This window comes from Podarcis melisellensis (genome assembly GCF_964234715.1).
Source record: "Podarcis melisellensis genome assembly, chromosome: 14".
NCBI lineage: Eukaryota > Metazoa > Chordata > Lepidosauria > Squamata > Lacertidae > Podarcis > Podarcis melisellensis.
The window spans coordinates 36,271,509-36,292,710 of NC_138546.1; the positions used below are offsets into that span (position 1 = coordinate 36,271,509).

Genomic DNA, 21,202 nt, shown 5'->3' on the forward strand with positions numbered 1-21,202 from the left:
TTAGATATTCTAAAATTATAATATTATTCAGTTTTTTCCTCTATTGGTTCACTCCTAGCTCTTCTGCATTTTTCCATTTACTCGCTATAACCTGTCTGGCTGCAGTTACCATCAATTTTACCCATTTACATTCCTCTTTTGTTTTTAACCCGGTGCTACTCAGACTAATAAGAACCATTAATTTAGATATTCCCACCTTCCTACCCACAATTCCCAATATTTCTATACCAATCTGTTTCCAAAATTCACTAACGGACAGTCCCACCACATATGACTGTACTTTCCCATCACTCTTGTGGGTGTTCTTCCTGATGTTCCCCTCTGCTGTATGTCTATAGTCTTTGTGGGTGCATCAGTGATGCTATGTGTCTTGGTCAGGGTTAGGAGGGGTTATGGGAGTGGGGCAGCCATCCCTGTGGTAGGCAGGGGCGTAGGAAGGGGGGCAGTGAGGGTGGTCTGCCCTAGGTGCCCTCACTGAGGGGGGTGACATTTGGCATGCCGCCTGCCTGCAATTCCCAAGCCTATCCTGAGCTGTGGAATTCCCCCCTTCCCCTTTAGTTTTGACAGCTTGGGGGAGGCTTGGGAGTTGTGGGCTGGTGCTGCCCCGAATGTTCGCCATTGGTGGCTCGCTCCGCCCCCGACTGCAGGGCGCACACGCCGCTCCGGACACTCAAGCGGCTATCCCACGCCTGGGAGGGCATCCTCTGTGCCACGCCTCCCTCGGGAGTGCGCCCACCCTGGGCAGCGCAAGCATGTGATCTGCCCCTGGTGGTAGGGGGAGATTCGGAGGTAGAGGAAGGAGGGGAAGGAGGAGGGTTAGTGACATCAAAGCCCTTGTCCGCTCTGCTTCTCCAGCTGTATTTGAGAATCTGGGGGTGCTGGTCAGCCTCCCTGGCCTGGTTGTCGTTGTTGCTAAATGCCAGGTCTGTCCAGAATAAAACTTCGATAGTGTGCAGTATGCATAACTGAGACATGGCTAACAAAAAACAAACAATTCTTTAATGTTTTAAAAGGCATTCATTCGATAACACAGAGAAGCTATGCAGGTGAAAGAAATTTGCCTCATTTATGCTGGTTTTACCACTCTTAGGAAGGGGCAAGATGCCATGTAAGGCTCTAATGGGAAAATGCTGTGGCTTTTGAACTTTCTACCAGGGACCTCCCATACTAATTGAAGGATGCATCTTTAAACCACAAGGGCTAGGTACCTGGTGTCTCTGTGTGTTTTAAATCATTGCTTAAATTATCGTCTTATTCTGTACATTCACTCAGACATGACGTCATCCAGGCAATCCTGGCTTCCCTCTCTCTTCCCAGTCTATCTGTAGGAAGTGTGTTTTCATGGGGAAGCCTTCAAATGTTCAAGTCTCCACCTGCAGCCTAGAGATGGAACTGGCCTGAACAAAGCTTTCATCTCTTGACTGTGTATCAAGAGATGGAACTCTTTCCTTAAATGTCTTTAAATTTCACTCAAGTGACATTTTAAACAAGTTTTTCCTGCCCTCTCATACGATATTGAAGGGAACTTTATAATAGATTCCTCTCATCCTTGCATCAGTTTACTGTTAATCCTGTACATGCCTACTTGGAAGTAGGTCCCATTGAGTTCAGCAGGGTTTGCTCCCAGGTAAGTAAGTAGCGGTATATATTACTGCAATCCGAAAGGCTTTGTTTGCTTTTTTTTTAAAAAAAAATTAGCTTGCATTTTTCTTATATTTAAGACATCTAGCAGCTTGGAACTGAAAAATTCAAATTAATATAATTATTTCTCTGGTTTTTGGTCAGTCCTTTCGCAATGGGCAATTAGTGTATGAAATGGGAAAGAGAATTATTCCTTCATTTTGAACAGTTCCATTTTTAAAAAGGACCTGCCCCCCCCTCTCTCTCTCCCTTGTGTACTTTGGAAAACAAAACAAAAGAAATGTCTTTCTCTGCAGTGATACCATTTGTCTTCTTAGAATTACTGCTGCCGCTGTTGTGTGGTGTGCAATTTACTTGCTCTGGCTAGGGGAGCTCATCTGATGTGGTCAAGTGAGATAGGAATTGCATTTCACACACCATGTACTATGATCCTAAAGTTTAATAGCCCAGTCTTCAAAACATAATGGATCGCACCCCACTGATGCAAACATAGCTTCTGTTGGGATGGAATTTTGAGAATCTATCTGGATTAGTGATTTGGTATGTTCTGGAGTGTGACTCAGTTTCCCCCAGGGCAAAAATGAGGTGTAGAGGTGTAGAGGTTGTTAACTCCACCTCCTCAAAGGCATGCACAGCCTCTGATAATGTGTCCTGAAACATTTCCCACCGGCCTCAAATCCTTTGCTATGTCTTGTACAAGTGTTCCTCAAAATACAGTGGTATCTTGGTTTACGAACTTAATCTATTCCGGAAGTCTGTTCTTAAACCAAAGCGTTCTTAAACCGACATGCTTTCCCACAGCAGCGGAGGACTCAATTTACAAATGGAACACACTCAACAGGAAGCGGAACATGGTCTGCTTCCAAGGCAAAGTTCACAAACCAAAACACCTACTTCTGGGTTTGCAGCGTTCTTAATCCAAGTTGTTCATAAACTAAGCTGTTCTTAAACCAAGGTACCACTGTACATTGCCAAATGAGAGAAAATTCAAAGAGCAGCAATAAAAGCAATCCATGAGTTGAAAGCCAAAAGATAGCGAGGAATAAATGATAAGGCCTAAAAATAAAGCGCATATGTAAATACAACTTTTAAAAGCTTTTCAATTTCCCTGTTCGGTATTCTGTTTCAGTGATTTATTCCAGCACATTGTTGAGATTTTATTGTGTTTTGATGTTATATTTGATGGTTTTTAGTTTGGGATTGCACGATTGTATTCCATGTGAACTGCTTATTCGATTTTATTTATTTATTAAATTGATTAGTTGCTTTTTCTTGCCAAAGGCAACACAAAGCAACTTACAACCCTGAGGGGGTTGGGAGGGTGGCAGTTTGCTAAAACACTCTCTGAAGCGCTTCCCACCCTCCTTAAATTGCCACTCCAGCAGCATTTAATTGAGGGAGGGGAGCTCAGAGACCAGGTTGTCAAACAACTCTCCTTCTGCTGGGATAGTGCAGTCGGTAGACCCTTAATCTCAGGGTTATGGGTTGGGCAAAAGATTTCTGCATTGCAGGGAGTTGGACTAGATAACCCTTGTGGTCCCTTCCAACTCAACACTTCTGATTTCTAAACATCGCTTCTTCCCCAGCAGGTCGCCTGGACTGTCTGCCACCCACGCCACTTTCCCACTCACCAGGCTGCTGTTCTGTCTTCACCCTGTAGTTGGGATAGCCGCCTACTGGCAGCCATGTGAACTACAGTGTGACGACACTTGTAAAAAATTATAATATAGAGAGAAAGCCCCTTACGAATAATTGTCTCCTAATTTCTAACATTTCTCCTAAAACACATGTTCTTGTATGCAGCTTTGCAGAACTTACCCTTTATTGCAAGCAGTTCCTCCCAATTTAATGAATTTTTGTTTTGGTTTTTCTTGGTAAAATATAAATCTTAGGCACACACTTCCCCCCCTGATATGCACTTTTTAACACACATTTTATGGCTGGAGAATTGCATCACAAAACATAGAGAACTGCACATTTCCCCAATTAGAGCACTGAATTTCAAGAGGCCATTTGCCCTTGTTCTTTATGGAGGAAGCATAAAATATCTCAGCCAGTCTTAAAATGCATTATATATGCATTTATTTTGCACTAAACTTTCCCATCTTGTGTTTTGTTGAGGAAATGGATAGATCTAGATTCTTCATGGTAAATAAATGACATACAGTGAAATATAATTGATGTAAGGAGGATATTGAAGATGAAAATAAACGATACTGTGAATATAATTGTTGAAGACCTTCAGAGAAGCAGACATGCTGTCTGAGTTTGACTTAAAATTATACAGTGGTACCTCGGGTTAAGTACTTAATGCGTTCCGGAGGTCCGTTCTTAACCTGAAACACCACTTTAGCTAATGGGGCCTCCCGCTGCCACCACACCGCCGGATCACGATTTCTGTTCTCATCCTGAAGCTAAGTTCTTAACCTGAAGCACTATTTCTGGGTTAGCAGAGTCTGCAACCTGAAGCATATGTAACCTGAAGCGTATGTAACCTGAGGTACCACTGTATTGGGTTGGCTCATGTGGGAAACAAATTTCACTTTTCAGTTTGCCAAACTGGCCACTGGATGTCACTGTTTCTTCACCAATATACGTACAGCCACAGCTCCCACTGAGGAATTAAAAGGCTTTTTTGAAAGAATTTGATTTGATGCAGAGAGTGTCGTTTTCTCTCTCTGTCAAGGAAAATATAAATGATGGAATTGCAAACTGCGAGCATAATCTAGTTGAAGTTTCAAGTACTTAAAGGCAATATAAATCATTGTGTGGTAACGGTTAGAGTGTTGGACAAGGACCAGGAGACCAGGGTGCAAATCCCAGCTCAGGCATGAAGCTCACTGGGTGACCTTGGACCAATTACTTTCTCTTAGCCTAGCCTACCTTGCACGATTGTTGTTATAATGAAATAGGGGAAAGCAGAGCCATGTACAGCACCTTGAGTTCCTGGGGAGGTGTTAGAAAATAATAATAATAATAATAATAATAATAATAATAATAATATGATAATTTTTTATTTGTACCCTGCCCTCTTCGGCAGGAGCCAGGCTCAGAGCGGCTAACATCATAGAAATAATACAATATGAATTTAAAATGAATGATGAATTTAAAAAATAAACCAGGGTAGCATAAGTCCTAAGACAACCTTCCAGTGGCGTAGCGTGGGGGGTGCAGGGGGGGCCGGCCGCACCGGGTGCAACATCTGGGGGTCAGGGTTAGGGGGCGCAAATTACTTGCCTTGCCCCGGGTGCTGACAACCCACGCTACGCCACTGCAACCTTCACCAACCACTTCAGACATTTTGGACTGCGACTCTTATCAGTTACACAGACTGGGGCTGATGGGTGGAAGTTGTAGTTCTCAGGACCCTGGAGGGCACCAGGTCAGGGAAGGCTGGCCTAAGCGTTCCTCGCTCGTATTTCATGGGTTGTGGTTTCTGCTCTCCACATGGCTGCGAATGTTTCCCTGCAGTTATAAAACCGCCCTGCATTCTGGGAGTTATGTCTGTTCTTGAACCCTTTAGAATCCATAGGAGGCAAAAAAAAAGAAGGAGACGTAGATGTCAGAGTTTTATTTTGGGTTCTTGGAGTTCTTCCACGAAAAGTTAAAGATATTCCAGACGGTGACTAGAGAGCAGAACCAGAGTTCATTGAGGAACCTTGAGGAAAGCTGTGGGCAAAGAAACTGGTCCAGGAGTTGAGAGCATCCCTGAGAAGGATGCTCTGGGGACCACACTGGTCATGTGCTCCTGCCCAGAGCTCCTTGGCCATACCAAGGGTCTATGCAGAGCCAAACTCTAGGTGGAAGCTACTGACCAGCTTTCCAGCAGTTTCTTCCTCCTTCCTTCTGGGAAGTTGGAGGTGGGAAGCAGGAACTAAAGAAACATAGGAAGGTCATAGGTGGTCTTAGAATCCTGTTTTTGGAAACTGGGCTAGGCTGAGGTAGAATGATTCTTTTACATGCCATATCTGTTTCGAATTAGTTCATTAAAATGTGGCGTTTGGATAGGGCTGCTAATCGAACCTAGCCCAGTCTTTTCTTTTCCTTCCTTCCTTCCTTCCTTCCTTCCTTCCTTCCTTCCTTCCTTCCTTCCTTCCTGAAGCAGCACTAGCAAACAGAAAAATGGGGGAAAGGGTTTTCAATATAAACAGAAACAGGCCACATTGAAGCCTTTGTTTCTTTAAATCAGAATGACTCATTCAGAAATTACCATTTTTTTCTTTTTCCCCAGGATGGAGTTTGATGATGAAGATGGTGAAGGACCCAGCAAATTTTCAAGGTGAGTTTTGTTTTTTGTTTTTTTAAGGGTTCCAAAAAGGGACGTGTTAGTGGAGGTAGCAAACAAACTTGGATTATTGGTCTGCCAGGGTTGTTACTGAAATTTATTACACTTAATAATAGGGCTGCCAATTGCAGATGTCATCACAAGTTTTAATCCATCAGTTCTACATAAATTTACAAGTGAGGAAACAATGCAACCAGGGCCATGCTTCAGTCATAGATCATCTGTTGTGCATGTGGATGATCCTAGCTGGATGAACTAATAGTTTGTCTGAGTCTCCCTATATTCCAGATAATTCTGAAGCCCAGAGTGTGCCCTGTAGTATTGTAATTGAAACACCGCTTGGGGTTTTGCAACTTTTAAAAATTAACACAGATTCTGGGCAGAGGCTTACAGGCTGAAGATTTTGAGGTGATGCACTCATGTTTTATGGCAGACATTCTCTTAAAAGTGACATTCCCATTTTCATCATACATAGGCCAGGATGTGCCGCTTCTGAGGGAGTACTTTTTATAAATTATTTTAAACTTTTTGAACTTTATGGCGGCTATGATATCACTTTAAACAATTATGGCTCCCCCCCAAGGAATTCTGGGAGGTTTAGTTTGATGTTTAGGGTTGTTAGGAAATCTCTATTCCTAACAAAGAGCTACGGTTCCCAGGGTGGTTTAACAATTAACCCCCCTTCATATGGAACTCAGGGAGTTGTAGCTCTGTGAGGGGGATTAGAAGGACATCTTAACAACTCTCAGCATCCTTAACAAACTATAGCTCACATAATTCTTTCAGGGAGGCCATGACTGTTTAAAGCAGTATCATCACTTTTTAAATTTATGGTGTGAATGTGGGCTTACTTTACAAGGCTGGGGGATGAAACACCATCCACTGTGTGGTCAAATGATCTCACTGCCTTCCCATCAGATGTCAAAGAATTAAACAACTATCTGATTTTTAGAGGACATCTGAAGGCATCTTTTAGAGGGCATCTGTTTAGGGAAATTTTTAATATTTGGTGAATTATTGTATTTTAATCTTTTGTTGGAAGCCACCCAGAGTTTCCCCAGCCAGATGGGCGGGGTATAAATGAATAAATCATTTTATTTATTTATTTATTTATTTATACATAAATACATACACAGCTTATAATTGTCAATCTCATTTAGGCACCTCTTTGGACATAAGGACTGCTTATATCAATCTATATTTTTGAATTAGAATTAAAGGAGTATTCTCGTTTTTAACGTCCACTGGCAATGTTTTCATCTTTCAAATCATTTTTGAAAAACTTACTAGTTAAAACAATTTCAGTGGTACCTCGGTTTAAGAACAGTCCAGTTTAAGAACGATTCGGTTTACAAACTCTGCAAAACTGGAAATAGTGTCCCAGTTTGAGAACTTTACCTCAGTCTAAGAACGGAATCTGAACGGTGGAAGGGCACCAACGGCCAGAGGCCTCATTAGGAAATGAACGCCTCAGTTTAAGAACAGTTTTGATTTAAGAACGGACTTCTGGAACAGAATAAGTTCATAATTCGAGGTACCACTGTAATAATTTATTCAGCACCACAGCCCTATTTTTATTTCATTAGAGAATTTTATAACCTCTCCAATTTCAAGAAAGAAGAGCTCAGTGTAGTGGGTTTATTTGGATATAATTTTCCTATGCTTTGGCAACCTACAGTGCTGCAGTGTATTGAAAGTAAATCAGAATGACCAGGGGTTGTCCTCTGTAATATGTCAAACTTTGTAAGCTTTTATTACTGTAGTTTTACTGCACTGTCATCGCACAACCTGAGACAGCAGTTTCTCTTGAAATGAATGGAATGACAAAGGAGCATTTATCTTAACAGCTTCCCAGGAGCTCTTAGATCCATCAGCTGCATGCAGCGTTAACAACCTCTTGGCTGCTATTTTTTAGGCTCAGGTTTTTGCATTGCTCAGTGAGTCTAATTGCAGCATCATGGCAAAATTAAAAATGTTCTCGATTTCCACCCAGACACCCCCGACCAGTGGGCGTGAAAAGCAAATTTGAATGCGAATATGGGCTCCCTTAATGGAACGAGAAATCCCATCAAAGTGTTGAAGCTACTGCAAAGGCATATACAGTGGTACCTTGGGTTAAGTACATAATTTGTTCTGGAGGTCCGTACTTAACCTGAAACTGTTCTTAACCTGAAGCACCACTTTAGCTAATGGGGCCTCCTGCCGCCGCCGCGCCGCCGGAGCACGATTTCTGTTCTCATCCTGAAGCAAAGTTCTTAACCTGAAGCATTATTTCTGGGTTAGCGGAGTCTGTAACCTAAAGCGTATGTAACCTGAAGCGTATGTAACCTGAGGTACTACTGTACATGGTCGCACTAGCCAGGCATGGCCAAACTTGGCCCTCCATATGTTTTGGGACTACAATTCCCATCATCCCTGACCACTGGTCCTGTTAGCTAGGGATGGTGGGAGTTGTAGTCCCAGAACATCTGGAAGGCCAAGTTTGGCCATGCCTGCACTAGAGGAAGGACTGTGTGAATCTGAGACTGTGCACACAACACTAAACAGTGGTTTGCCATTACGTTTTGAAGCAACACAATTGTAAGATTGCCAGATGTGTTAACAACAACAACAGTAATTTATTTATACCCCGCCCATCTGGCTGAACGTGAGTACATGGTGATATCTTTGTCATGCCTGTCCTCTGGAACCCTATTTATTTATTATGTTGTTGTTTTTTCTCTTACAGGTATGATGATCAAATCTCTGGGGATAAGGAAAAATACTCAAGGTAGGCGTTGAGAGAACAGTGAGGGACAAGCCTGTCTTATAACAGAACCAAGCTTTTCAGTGAAAAATAAAGTTGTGAACAAAAACAAGCTAAAAACTCATCTAGCAACACGGATAACTGCCAGAGCATATATTGTAACGTTAACAATTATAATAAACAGTCAGAAGATAATGGATGTAAAAAAGCTGGGATAAATAGGGGGACATTTGGGAAAGGTCTGGCGCTCAGCTGTAGAACTATTGCTATGCATGCAGAAAGTCCCATGGTTCAGTTCCTGGTAGCTCAGTTGGTTAGAGCATGGTGCTGATAATGCCAAGGTTGCAGGTTTGATCCCCGTATGGGACAGCTGCATATTCCTGCATTGCAGAGAGTTGGACTAGATGATCCTCAGTTTCCCATCCAATTCTATGATTCTCATGGTATGGCTGGGAGTGAACCCTGTCTGGAATCCTGGAGAGGAGCTACCAGTCAGTGTAGACAATGCCGAGCTAGATTCACCAGTTGTGTTCTATGCTGACCAAGGATCTCACTTACGGCCCTCCAGTAAGTGAATAGCTGGCCTAGCTTCTTGCTTGCATCTTGCAAACCACTGTCTAGACCCGGCTAAGCAATTTTTGGGAGGCAAAATGATTTCAACACTAAAGGCAGCGCGTAGGAAACTGTGTATGGAACCATGGGCGTTGTGTCTGGGATCTGCAGCAAAGACGTCACTGCAATATCTAAATGTGTCTGTGCTTTCAGAAGGCGGGCTCTGGGAGATCTCTGCTACCGAGGGAAGGGTAAAGAGGGGAGGGCTGTAGTTCCGTGGCAGAGCCAGAAAGTCCCTGGTTCAATCCCCAATGGGTTGGACTCTGAGAGAGATCTGTTTGGGACCCTGGAAAGCCATTGCCACGCATTTTAGATAGTATAGTGCTTGATGGACCAGTGGTCTGACTTGTTCCTTTGTTGAGGCATCACTCAATGCTCGGATGCCATCGATGCAAACAAGTGGTCTTGTTCTGCAGAAGGGTTTTGGTGAGAGGAAACTTATGGGATGTGGGTGGCGCTGTGGGTTAAACCACAGAGCCTAGGACTTGCCAGTCAGAAGGTCGGCGGTTCGAATCCCTACAACGGGGTGAGCTCCCATTGTTTGGTCCCAGCTCCTGCCTACCTAACAGTTCGAAAGCACGTCAAAGTGCAAGTAGATAAATAGGTACCACTCCAGCGGGAAGGTAAACAGCGTTTCCGTGCGCCACTCTGGTTCGCCAGAAGCGGCTTAGTCATGCTGGCTACATGACCCGGAAGCTGTACGCCGCCTCCCTTGGCCAATAAAGCGAGATGAGCGCTGCAACCCCAGCGTCGGTCACAACTGGACCTAATGGTCAGGGGTCCCTTTACCTTTTTAACTTATCATGCATGCAGGGCATTTAAATTCAGCTATACCAAGAGACTAATACCTTTCTGATACCTCTCACAACTCTCTCTCCCACACTCGGCTCACATCTCCCCACCCCACAGGTACCCATTTCAGCATAATGCACCAATGCCCTCTGTGATATATGTTCTGAAGGCAATAAAAACATATATATTTATAGAAAATTTCTATTTGAACTCTCTTGTTCTCCCTGGAGGGATTCTATGTTTAAAATCTGGCAGAAATTCTGGAATGCATTTTATCCTTTCCTCCCCATTTTATAGCTGCCCCTCACTTAAGTTCTTGGAACAAAATGCAAAATGTTTTTCAGCCATTTTAGAGTAACCCCCCCCCCAATATTATTGGTCCTGCCTCTCTCCTGCAAAGAACTTACGATCCAATGCATTTATCAACAAGATACAAGTTTGAACATCATAACCTGCGTGGCTCTGGGCACGTGGCCATTTTGTGTGGTGGCACAAAAAGCGCAAAATGTGTGATTAGGTGCAGAATTGTGCTTCCTGAGAAAGGGCCACGCCTGAATAAACCTTGCAAGCCGAAGGGGTGATGAGATAAAGATTTCCATTCTTGCTTAGGTTGCCTGGAGTTTCACCACTTTCCATAATTTCCTGTCCCCTCCCTGTGATCTGCAAAACTAGAATGGATTATGCAACTAAAATATAAATAAACTCTGCTCAGTTGTATAATTTATGGATGTTGCAGAATTGGACTTTTCATATTGCATAATTTATTTATTTTTCATTTGGGCTATTTTGATACTTCTTAATCACTGAATTTCTTATCTGGGTTGTCTGGGGGCAGTTAAAAAATAGCATGGAGTTCACTTTGCTTGGAACATAACATTTCTTTCAGCTGATAGAAGGTTTCGCTGGACAGATTGGCTCAGGTTTGGGGAGTCCTATTTATAAGTGTTTCAAAGCTTCATTTTCAAGCTTTGTAACCCTACAGCTCTCTTTGAAACTATTGGTTCCCTTCTCTCCCCACCAGCTCAGATTGGACTTGAAGTGGTTACGTGACCCAGGTGTTCACCAACTTATTGTCTCAATGTCGAGCTCCGTGTTTACTTCAAGGCACGCATGGAGCTCCCCGGCCTGCAGAGACCCACACCATTCACTTCAGTGGAGGAGGAAGATCTGCCCATACAAAGAAATGTGAACGTGGATCTACTTCCTCCATTAAAAAAGCCAGGCTTTGTGGACGGGGGGGATCCATCCGTGCTCCTGTGCCTGTAAGAAATCACTAGGCTTGGGGTTGCTTGCCTTAGTTTTCCCAAAACGCAAAACGGAAGACAAAAAAATGCTTTACCTTGCTATGTGCTTCGAAAGTCCCTGAGTGAAAGGTGCCCCGATGAGGTTTGTTTTCGGACAGGCTGGGACATTGACCTGTGATGTAGGGTAGGGAGGTGCAATGAATCTCTCCCTCTTGGTGGAAGTTGGACCACCCATTGCCAAAGGTCCCCAAACCATTGCTTATTTTTGTAAGAAGGCTGTAACACAGTGGTGGTGAACCTATGACCCTCCACAGCTTCCATCATCCCTGACCATTGGTCATAATGTTTGGGGCTCATGAGCTGAAATCTGGTACCACCTGGAGGACCACAGGTTCCCCATCCCTGCTGTGCCAGGATAAATGCAGGGCCATCACTGGGATGGTGCTAAAGCTGCCTCAACCTGGTATCTTCCAGATGTTGTTGGATTCCAACCAGCCCAGCTGGCATGGTAAGAGGGGTTTGGGAGCTGTAGTCTACCAACATCTGCAGGACACCTGGTTGGGAAAAGTTGCCCTAGCCTAGGGATGCCCAAACTTGGGTCTCCAGCTGTTTTTGGACTCCACCTCTAATCATCCCTAGCTAGCTGGAACAGTGGCCAGGGATGATGGGAATAACTCGAGACCCAAGATTGGGAAGCTCTGCCCTGGCCCATAGAACATATTTGGAACCCGTAAGAATCTCCCGACACTCTCCATAGCCTTGTCCTTTTGGTTCTCCGTCTCTTGGCCGTGCTAGAGTGTGACGCAACCCTCCTACGTGCTCTGACTATTGTAACGATTTCCAAGCACTGCATCTTTTACCGACAGCATCTCGCTTTCTCTCTCGGTTTGCTCCTTCTTATGTGCGTTTAGGGAGAACCATAGTGAGATCGAGAGACGCAGGAGGAACAAGATGACCCAGTACATCACCGAGCTCTCTGACATGGTGCCCACCTGCAGCGCCTTGGCGCGCAAACCTGACAAGCTGACCATTCTCCGCATGGCAGTGTCACACATGAAGTCCATGAGGGGCACTGGGAACAAATCTACCGATGGAGCATATAAGCCTTCCTTCCTCACTGAGCAGGTGGGTGGCTTTCTTTGGGGGAAAAGGCCGTGGCCCTGAACGAAGGGGTGGGAGCCTTCAGTGCAGTTTCACACTCACGGCAGCAAGCATCTGTTTGCAACCAACGGAGAAGCGCAGTCAAAGGTTGCCCCACTTTGACTGCACTTCCCGGACGGGATGGCAGTTCTAGACTTGTTGTTGTGCAGTGGTTGGAAACTGCACTTCGAACCCCTGTGCCTTTCAGTCTCCAGTCTACTAGTCTTTCCGTCTACTAGTGTGATGCAGATGTTTGCCATGCTTGGGGGTGGTGTGATACGAAACACACAGCTGCCACGGAAAATGTCAGCCAGGGACTGTCTCTGGTGTAGCGCTAAGTTCAAGTAACTTAGCCGTTTACCTCTGCTGGTGTGAAATGTTTGAAGCTAGCAGAATGTCATTGTGCAGGAGAATGCCAGTAGTTTCGTTGCGAAATATGTGCAATCTGTTGCGCAGCAAGTTTCCGTGTGTACACCTGTTGCATTTGGTTCCCCTGTTGCTCAGTGTTGAAATTCACCCGTCTGCTTGTGAATGAGCCCTTGCACTAGCAGAGAACATTAGATACAGGCCCGTATGCCCCCAGCCCTCTTCTGTATGGCATGCCTTGGTTTCCTTGCTCCATGGAATTTTATTTGAGGGAGCGGGGGAGAGAGAAGTCTACATCACTGCTATGTTGCATTGCGAGGTGATTTGTACAGATTAACAAAGGATAGAGGGGTGATCATACTTGGAGTATAGTATGTTCCAGCTCCTGGGAGAGCTGACTGGCTGGTTATAGGGCCATTGCCTTGTGCTGTAGACTTCTGTGAAGCTGGGTGTACTCTGAGGGGCTCCTTCTCTTGAGTCAGAGGATGGTGCCAGGGTGGATCCTGAATAAGGTACTGGCAGTTCTCCCCACAAGGAAGTTGCCTGAACCTCATCAGAGGGGTCATGAGAATGTGTAGCCCCAGACTTGCACTTCCTGGTCTGGCAGCACGTGCAGAAAACATCTTAGTCTGCATTAAAAACATAAGGTAAAAGGAATGGGACTTCATGTGCACATGGGACTTACCACACCTGCTCCACAGTTGTGGAATACTCCCTTCCTCTGCAGACACATGTCAGCATTTTCAGAAGCACCATAAAAAAATCTTTGTCGTTGCGGCGAGCTTTTGTTTGCTGTGGGTTGAGCTCGCATGAGTGTCACCCTTTTCGTATTAGTTTTAGTTTTGTTAGCGATATTGTGTTATCACTAGTTTTGGGAAATGGCTTCTGCATAGTTAAGTCTTTGGTTGTATACTTCAGAGGTTTTCAAACTTTTTTGAGTCCATGGCTCCCTTGACCAGCTTTCTGCGGCACCCCTGTGGGGCTCAGGAGCCCAGTTCTGCCACCCATTGCGCGCAGAGCTGGTAGCCTCTCACCCTTTTTCAAACACCCTCCCTTGTGGAGGGTTCCCTCAGCCTCCTCTCCCCTCCCCTTGGGAATCCTCTAGGCAGCTGCAGCTGCCTCCCCCCAGTCTCTGAGCTGCCCCACCCACCCCAAAGAGAGGTGCCTCCTCTCGCTGCCCCCACAGAGCCCTGGGATGCACCCCCTGGCCATCCCTAGAGGCACCATTCCTTGGTAGCTTGTAGCCAGGCCTGCTGCAACAAATAGCTGTGCAAGCCTTTGGGAGGCAGAGACACAAGAGGGCATCAAGGGAAGGAGGGAAGGAAAGAGGGATAGAGGCTGGTGTTGACTGCTGCACCCCTGACCATCATTCAAGGTACCCCAGGGTGCCGGGCACACTGGTTGAAAACCACTGGTATACGTCTTCGTCCGTTGAGATCAGTAAGGTAAGCCAAACATATATGTGACTTCATCTGTGGCCCAGAGTTATCTCCCCTTCATTTGATCCAAATGAGAAGATTGTATATGTGTAAAAGAGTGGGGGTTGGGGATGCCACAGGTAAGACTAACCTTAGTTCCAGATTTGCACATAATTGCAAACTGTGGTTAGCTGGAGACAAAAGCTTATGACTTCCTTACAGAAGGGGAGGGAGGCGGAGCTCATACATGTAACACTAAACCATGGTTTCACAGAGGGACAGGGAACCCATGGCCCACCAGATGTTGCTTATTTTGTAGCCTTTGACTTTTGTGAGGCCAGGGATCCATCATCCATATATTTGAAACGTGACTTGATATCCTGACTTGCTATTGTTTTTGTTGTTGCTATTGTTATTAGTATAATTGTTAACTTCATTTCCATACAGCTTTATGTTTTAAAGGAAAAAAATCCCAAAGCTGTTTACAACACAGTAAATTTCCATGAGCACAGCTGCTGTGTTGGGTTCCTCTGTTTATCCACATTAATACTTGTCCTTGCGAAAGTGGACAGGGAATATTGAATGCAGCCCAGTGAACAGGAATGACAGACTGCATGCGAGTAAAAGAAAGCAATACACTAAACTACTGCAGTTTTATCCAAATACGTTGTCCGACAAAAGCCGGCATTTGCTAATGGAAATGAATGCAGTATTGAAAAGAAGTAACACAAAAATAATTATGCACTCCTGTTAAAAATTGCTTTTCCTTTATTTAGGCTTGCTCCCTAAATTACTTGTTTTTTCTCCTTTTCTTGGCAAGGAACTGAAACACCTCATCCTTGAAGCTGCAGATGGCTTTCTCTTCGTTGTTGCTGCTGAGACAGGCCGAGTGATCTACGTGTCTGATTCTGTCACTCCTGTTCTCAACCAGCCCCAGTCAGAGTGGTTTGGAAGCACTCTCTATGAACAGGTTCACCCCGATGACGTGGAAAAGCTGAGGGAGCAGCTCTGCACATCCGAGAACTCAATGACAGGTCAGCTATTTCCTTGAGCTGTGCACCTATCGCTTGGCATTCAAGACAGAACATTTTCTTTTCTTTTCAAGCAGTATAAAGTTTTTGGCTGTTTTCTGTGTGATATTCCAGCGTGCTCTGGCATCTTTGCTTTGAATGTTGCCGATTTTTGAAGGGAATTTTCAAACGTTCCTTGGGCATTGTTCACAAAATGGCGGCCGTGAGGCTGTAGCCTGGCACAAAGAGGCTGCCACATAGCAGAAAAGAAGACTGGGTCAGAAAAATGTTATGGTCATCTCCCCCTCCACATCGAAATGCCCCAACCAGTAATCCAACCGCAAGATACATGATCCAAACAGGCCTGATGGTCAGGTTCTTGAGTAGGTGAGGCAAGTCTGCTCATCATGTTCTCTCATTGACAAGTTGCGCAAGTCAAGGAAACAACCTTGGGATAGTTGTTATACAAGGCCATCAAGGTTTTCCTCCTATTGGTTTCTGCAGCCAGCTGTGGTTGGTAACCAAAGCTGATGACCACCATTTCTTAGTTAGGATAAAATGGAAAACTATGGCCGAGGCTTCCTGATTTAATTGCTGCATGTGTATAGGCACTCCATGTGTAAAAAAAAGGTTTGTGCATTATCTCTGCTTATTAAGCCGAGATATTATCGTCTGAACCAGCTTGTTCACACTTTTAGAGAAAGAAAATGCTAAAAATCGCCACTTTTCTTTGGAAGAAAAAGCAGGTGCAGGGCCCTGATCCGGAGCATGCCTGTTTCAAGGTGTAACTATAAATTGAACATATAGTTCCGCTGCCCCACACACTACCCTTTGGCCACTGTTGCTGCTCACAATGGGTGTAGGCAGGGGGGTAGCTGCCCCCCATCAAATAAATAAATAAAAACACTTAACTAAGGTTCTTCCCCTCCTAACATGAAGCCCCCCCCCCCAATAAATCATGGCTATGCCCATGCTTCTTGACTGCATCTCTCTGCTTTCTTCCTCATTGTGAAAATTTAGATAATTGGCTACTTGGGTTTCTCATCTCCCTCCCCTGCCTCCTTCTCTGGCTACGATCAGTCTCCATCTTTGCTGATATAACCACATTTTATTTCTAAATAAGCAAGTTTTAAGCAAGTGGGATTGTTTTTTGTTTTTTCTTTTTAAGTGTGAATAATAAAATGTATTGTTTGCCCTAAAGAAGGGGGACAAGATAGGTCTTTTCTTCTGTGGTTTTAATGGGAAACTCAGGTCAAGGAGGACAAAGGAGCACTCTGACATTTTCTTTCTGTTGGTTTAATGCTGATGTAGGTAGTTTATAATGGTTATCCTTTTTCTCTTAGCCACTGTCTCAAGTTTATTTTGGCTGCTGCCTTCCCATCGACTTGGCTCCGTGACTGAATTTCCATCTAATTGTGTTTGTGTGTGTGAGAGAGAGTGTGTTTTTGTCTTTCTAGATCTGTGTACATGTTTTTCATTTTATGATTCCATATTCTGTTTATGGGTTTAACTTCCTTTTCCTTATGATTGTGACCTTGAACTTAGTCTGTTTTTGCTGTAAAAAATTTTTTTCAGGCAGTTATAAAAGGGCTTGAAAAGATCTAATTCTTGGCAATTCAGATTCACATGTGGCTCTGGCAGTGTAAGCGTTCCTGCTCTTCCCTATGCTGTATATCTTAACACAGTCTTTGGTTTTCTTCTGTGCTTCTGTTCGTTTTATTTATTACATTATTTCCCTCAGAGAGCTTAAAGACGTTTACGTGGCCCTCATCATTCTCATATTGTCTTTGCAACAAGCCTTCCAGGTAGGGTAGGCTGAGAGAGAGAATGGCTTGGCCCAAGGTCACTTCATGACAAGGTTTGAAACCTGGGTCTGCCCAGTCCTAACCCTTCACTCTAACCATTGCACCACACTGACTCCCCATCCATGTTGTGTACCACAGGCTGTCTACAATGATATATCACCAGCAAAACATCGCAATGTCTGAAATAAGGACGGAGCTATGTCGAGGTGTTGGCTGGCTTCATGGTTTGTCCCACATTGTGTTTTTTGCATAGCACACACATCAAGATTCGCAAAATACTGCCAGGTCAAAAACTGAAATTGATATCATGATGATGGACTTCAAATGGGTTTTGGACGATGTATCGCCCAGCCCTAGCATATTCCTGCATTGCAGGTGTTTGGACTAGATTATCCTCTGGGTCCCTTCCAACTCTATGTTTCTGTGAGAGAGACGTGGAGGGCCACATTTCTCCCCCAGGCCTGAGGTTTCCCATCCATGTTGCAGATTGTGCTGGTCCCTCACTGCATCATCCTTGATCTATACCATGCTGGCTGGAGCTAATGGGAATGGTTGTCTTAACAACAAGTGGAGGACGATAGGTTTCCCACTCCTAAATTTGTTGTTGTTGTTGTTTAGTCGTTTAGTCGTGTCCGACTCTTCATGACCCCATGGACCAGAGCACACCAGGCACTCCTGTCTTCCACTGCCTCCCGCAGTTTGGTCAAACTCATGCTGGTAGCTTAGAGAACACTGTCCAACCATTTCATCCTCTGTTGTCCCCTTCTCCTTGTGCCCTCCATCTTTCCCAACATCAGGGCCTTTTCCAGGGAGTCTTATCTTTTCATGAGGTGGCCAAAGTATTGGAGCCTCAGCTTCAGGATCTGTCCTTCCAGTGCGCACTCAGGGCTGATTTCCTTAAGAATGGAGAGGTTGTTCTTTCAGTCCATGGGACTCTCAAGTGTCTCCTCCAGCACCATAATTCAAAAGCATAAATTCTTCGGCGATCAGCCTTCTTTATGGTCCAGCTTTCACTTCCATACATCACTACTGGGAAAACCATAGCTTTAACTATATGGATCTTTGTTGGCAAGGTGATGTCTCTACTTTTTAAGATGCTGTCTAGGTTTAGAAACTCCTAAATTAGAGTTTCTAAATTCTCCTTTCAAAGCCTTCTGAGCTTGTGCCCATCACCACACCGTGTGGTAGAGCATCACAAGCATCTCCTCGTTTCCGGTCAAATTTTCCTTCATGGATGGAGAAATCTGACCTTACACTGAGTCAGGTCACTGAACCATCTAGCTCAGTGTGCTCTACAGCTGGCTGGCAGCAGCTCTCCAGGGTTTCTGAGAGGCGTCTCTCCCAGCCCTACCTGAAGATGCCTGGGATTGAACCCGGGACCTTCTGCATGCAAAGCGGAAGCTCTGCCACTAAGCTATGGCCCGTTCCCTTTAGCTTCCATCTACTCAGGAAGTAGGTTTTGTTGGGAGCACAGTGGAAACGACCTACTTGTCTTTTGGGGCCCTGTCCATCACACACGATGTCCACTTAAGCCTTGCACTGCAGTTGTCCAGAGAGAACGGAACCGTGTTCCAGCATGCTCTTGTGGGCTAAAGTGGCCGGTTTGGGGAAACTGCTGAAACATTCAAATAGGTAGTATAAGCAACTGTTTCATTTTGTACTTCTATGGTTTGGCAAGCTGTGGGAGAGCAGTGGGGTTAACAATATCAAATGAAATGGTTTGGGGAGGGACGGAAGGGAGAGCTACATGGATGCCTGGACTCGGAACTTTGGCAAACCATTTGGGCAGCCCCTGGGCCTTTCTCATACTTTTTATTCCCCAGGGAAACTAGTTTTTGTACTGAAGGAAAGGTCAGCAGAAGCCTTGAAAGAAGAGCATGTTGTTGTGTAGCCAGCTGTTTTGTTTTGCTTTTGCCTTTTTTCTTGCCTTACTTACACACACACAAGTCCTATTCTCCACAGGCTGCCGGAAACTTGAATGTGCTCAAAGGCTTCTCCGTGACTGGCAGCTATTCAGGATATAAAGGCCATTCAGGGAACCAACTGGGTTCAGTTTTTGGTTTTCTTCTGCCTGCAGCAGTGCTTTTGACGTGGAACCTGAGAAGAACCTGTAAGAATGGAACTGCTGGTTATTTTATTTACAGTCTTGCTCTACCACTTCGCTATGGCCCTTCTCCTGAACCTTAGACATTTTGCTTCCAATGAAGGTATCCTGCCCGTGAACAATGGTCTTTCCCTTAAGCCAGTACCCTGAGCCTTTTTTCAGATCTTCAGCAAGGGGAGAACAGTTTGTAAGGCTTGGAGAGATAATATATGTGAAGCACGTTAAGGCAGGTAACATAGCTCAGAAGTGAAACGCGTTTCTGTGTGTTCCGGATGTGTTTATTTAAGGAATTCTTACCTTCAACCTCTTTTGTTCATGAAAAAAATCCAAAGGCAGCTTATGGTGAAGTTAGAAACAAACAGTAGGTGCCACCACCAAGAATGTCCTGTCTCAACTACCTGCTTCCTTTACCACAACTGGTGGTGGGGATGTAGAGCAGAGACTCAGAAGATTTGAATATGTAGAGGAGTTTCATGAGAAAGAGATGATTCTAGTAGGCTAGGGTGGGGGATTTGTGGCCTTCCAGATGTTGCCAGACTAAAACTCTCCATCATCCCTGGAGCTGATTGGAATTGTGAGTTTAACAACATCTGGAGGTACATGGGTTCCCTGTCTCTTACTAGGTTAAATGACAATTCACCCACCTGTGCAAGAAAGCTATTTCCACGTTCTTCTAGGACATACCATGTTGAGTGTTCTTTTATTGCAGGCTAGTGTCAGTTGCTGGTTTTCAAGGACTGATGGGGGAAAATAATTCTAATCCATATTAATGTGTATGATTTATGCCATCTGGATTAATTTTGGAGGAGAATAATGTGGGGTTTTTTTGTGAACTCTTCCCCTAATCAAGCTTGTGGCTTTGCAGTGTCTCCTTGGAGAAATTTTGATAGGTTTAAGTTTCAGGAAAACAGTTGATCAAAGACGTAAAGTATCTGCGCCTTTTTCCTATTGTGCAACTGAAAAGCATGACTAAGCAGATTTAACCAATCTTATTTTGCTTGGCCCGAGCCTGATTGCGCTCCCCATTCACAGTTATTTTGTGAGGAGCTATAGCAGGAAATAAGCTTTTATAATGGAAACAGTGATAGAGAGTGAAGACTGGCTTGTTTTGATTAGACGCCTTTTATTGAATTAAAGAGCATAAGTTCTGCAGTGACTTTGCACAAAAAGCATTAGACTGTAATATTGGAATCTGAGCCTTGTAAAACAGTAGGGAGTTTGCAGAGATCTGGACAAGAGGCGGGGGGGGGGGGACCTTCCATTTGGAAACCATGAGAACTGCAGATGTTGATAGCTTCAACAGCTGCACCCGGGTTCAGTTTTATGTCCAGCTTTCAAGGAATGCTGTTAGCAAGCAAAGTTTGTGCACCCAGAGAGAATCCAGATGTTGTCCGTGGAGTCAGATTGTCTGTGCGTGGTGCAGGATTAATTAATCAGCGGAGCAACTTCGAAGCGATTTGCAACATCAGGCCAGAAAAAAAGGATGCTATAAAGAGGACGCTGTTAGTCATTGTTGAATAAATAGCACCAGAGATGGAAATTTGGAAATAGTTTTGTTGTTGTCCTTTTAAAGATCAAATAAAGCCTTTTCTGCAAATATTGTTTACTCCAATGCTGTTTCTACACTTGTGATTTTTTCCTCCTGGATGCCGTTTGGTGTAGAGGAAAATGATAATTTACAAAAGAAGTTGTCTTTTACCAGATCCAACCATTGGTCCATATAGTCCTGTATTGGCTATTAGGGTTGAGGGAACCCCCTCCCTGCCCCCCCTGCCCTGTTATTCAGCAGTTTTGTCCAGGACAGAGAGGTATGGATGCCCTTGAACTCTGAAGCCTGCTACCTTTTTGGTTTCCCTTAGCACAGATATTCTGTGAGCTCTTGAATCATATAGGCAGTTCCCCGAGGAGGAGTCCAGGCTCTTCCAGATTTGAAAAAGTAAGAGGAATAAGATTAAATAATTGCTGCTGTTTGTCAAGCCACCACCCCAGGACTTCACCAGCTTGGACATTGATGCTGAGGTAGCAAAGTGTGGCAGATT

The 21,202-nt window shown here is 44.5% G+C and overlaps 1 protein-coding gene across 4 annotated transcripts in view; it reads left to right on the plus strand.

Annotated features, from left to right (window-relative positions):
* The window catches only part of ARNT2 (aryl hydrocarbon receptor nuclear translocator 2), a 146,595-nt gene that overhangs the window by 40,817 nt on the left and 84,576 nt on the right, over positions 1-21,202 (plus strand). For all 4 annotated transcript variants that reach the window (XM_081888541.1, XM_081888542.1, XM_081888544.1 and 1 more), the window contains exons 3-5: positions 5,873-5,920; positions 12,232-12,445; positions 15,065-15,278. In XM_081888541.1, the coding sequence (XP_081744667.1) occupies positions 5,873-5,920; positions 12,232-12,445; positions 15,065-15,278 (476 nt within the window). The remainder of the gene's footprint in view (positions 1-5,872; positions 5,921-12,231; positions 12,446-15,064; positions 15,279-21,202) is intronic.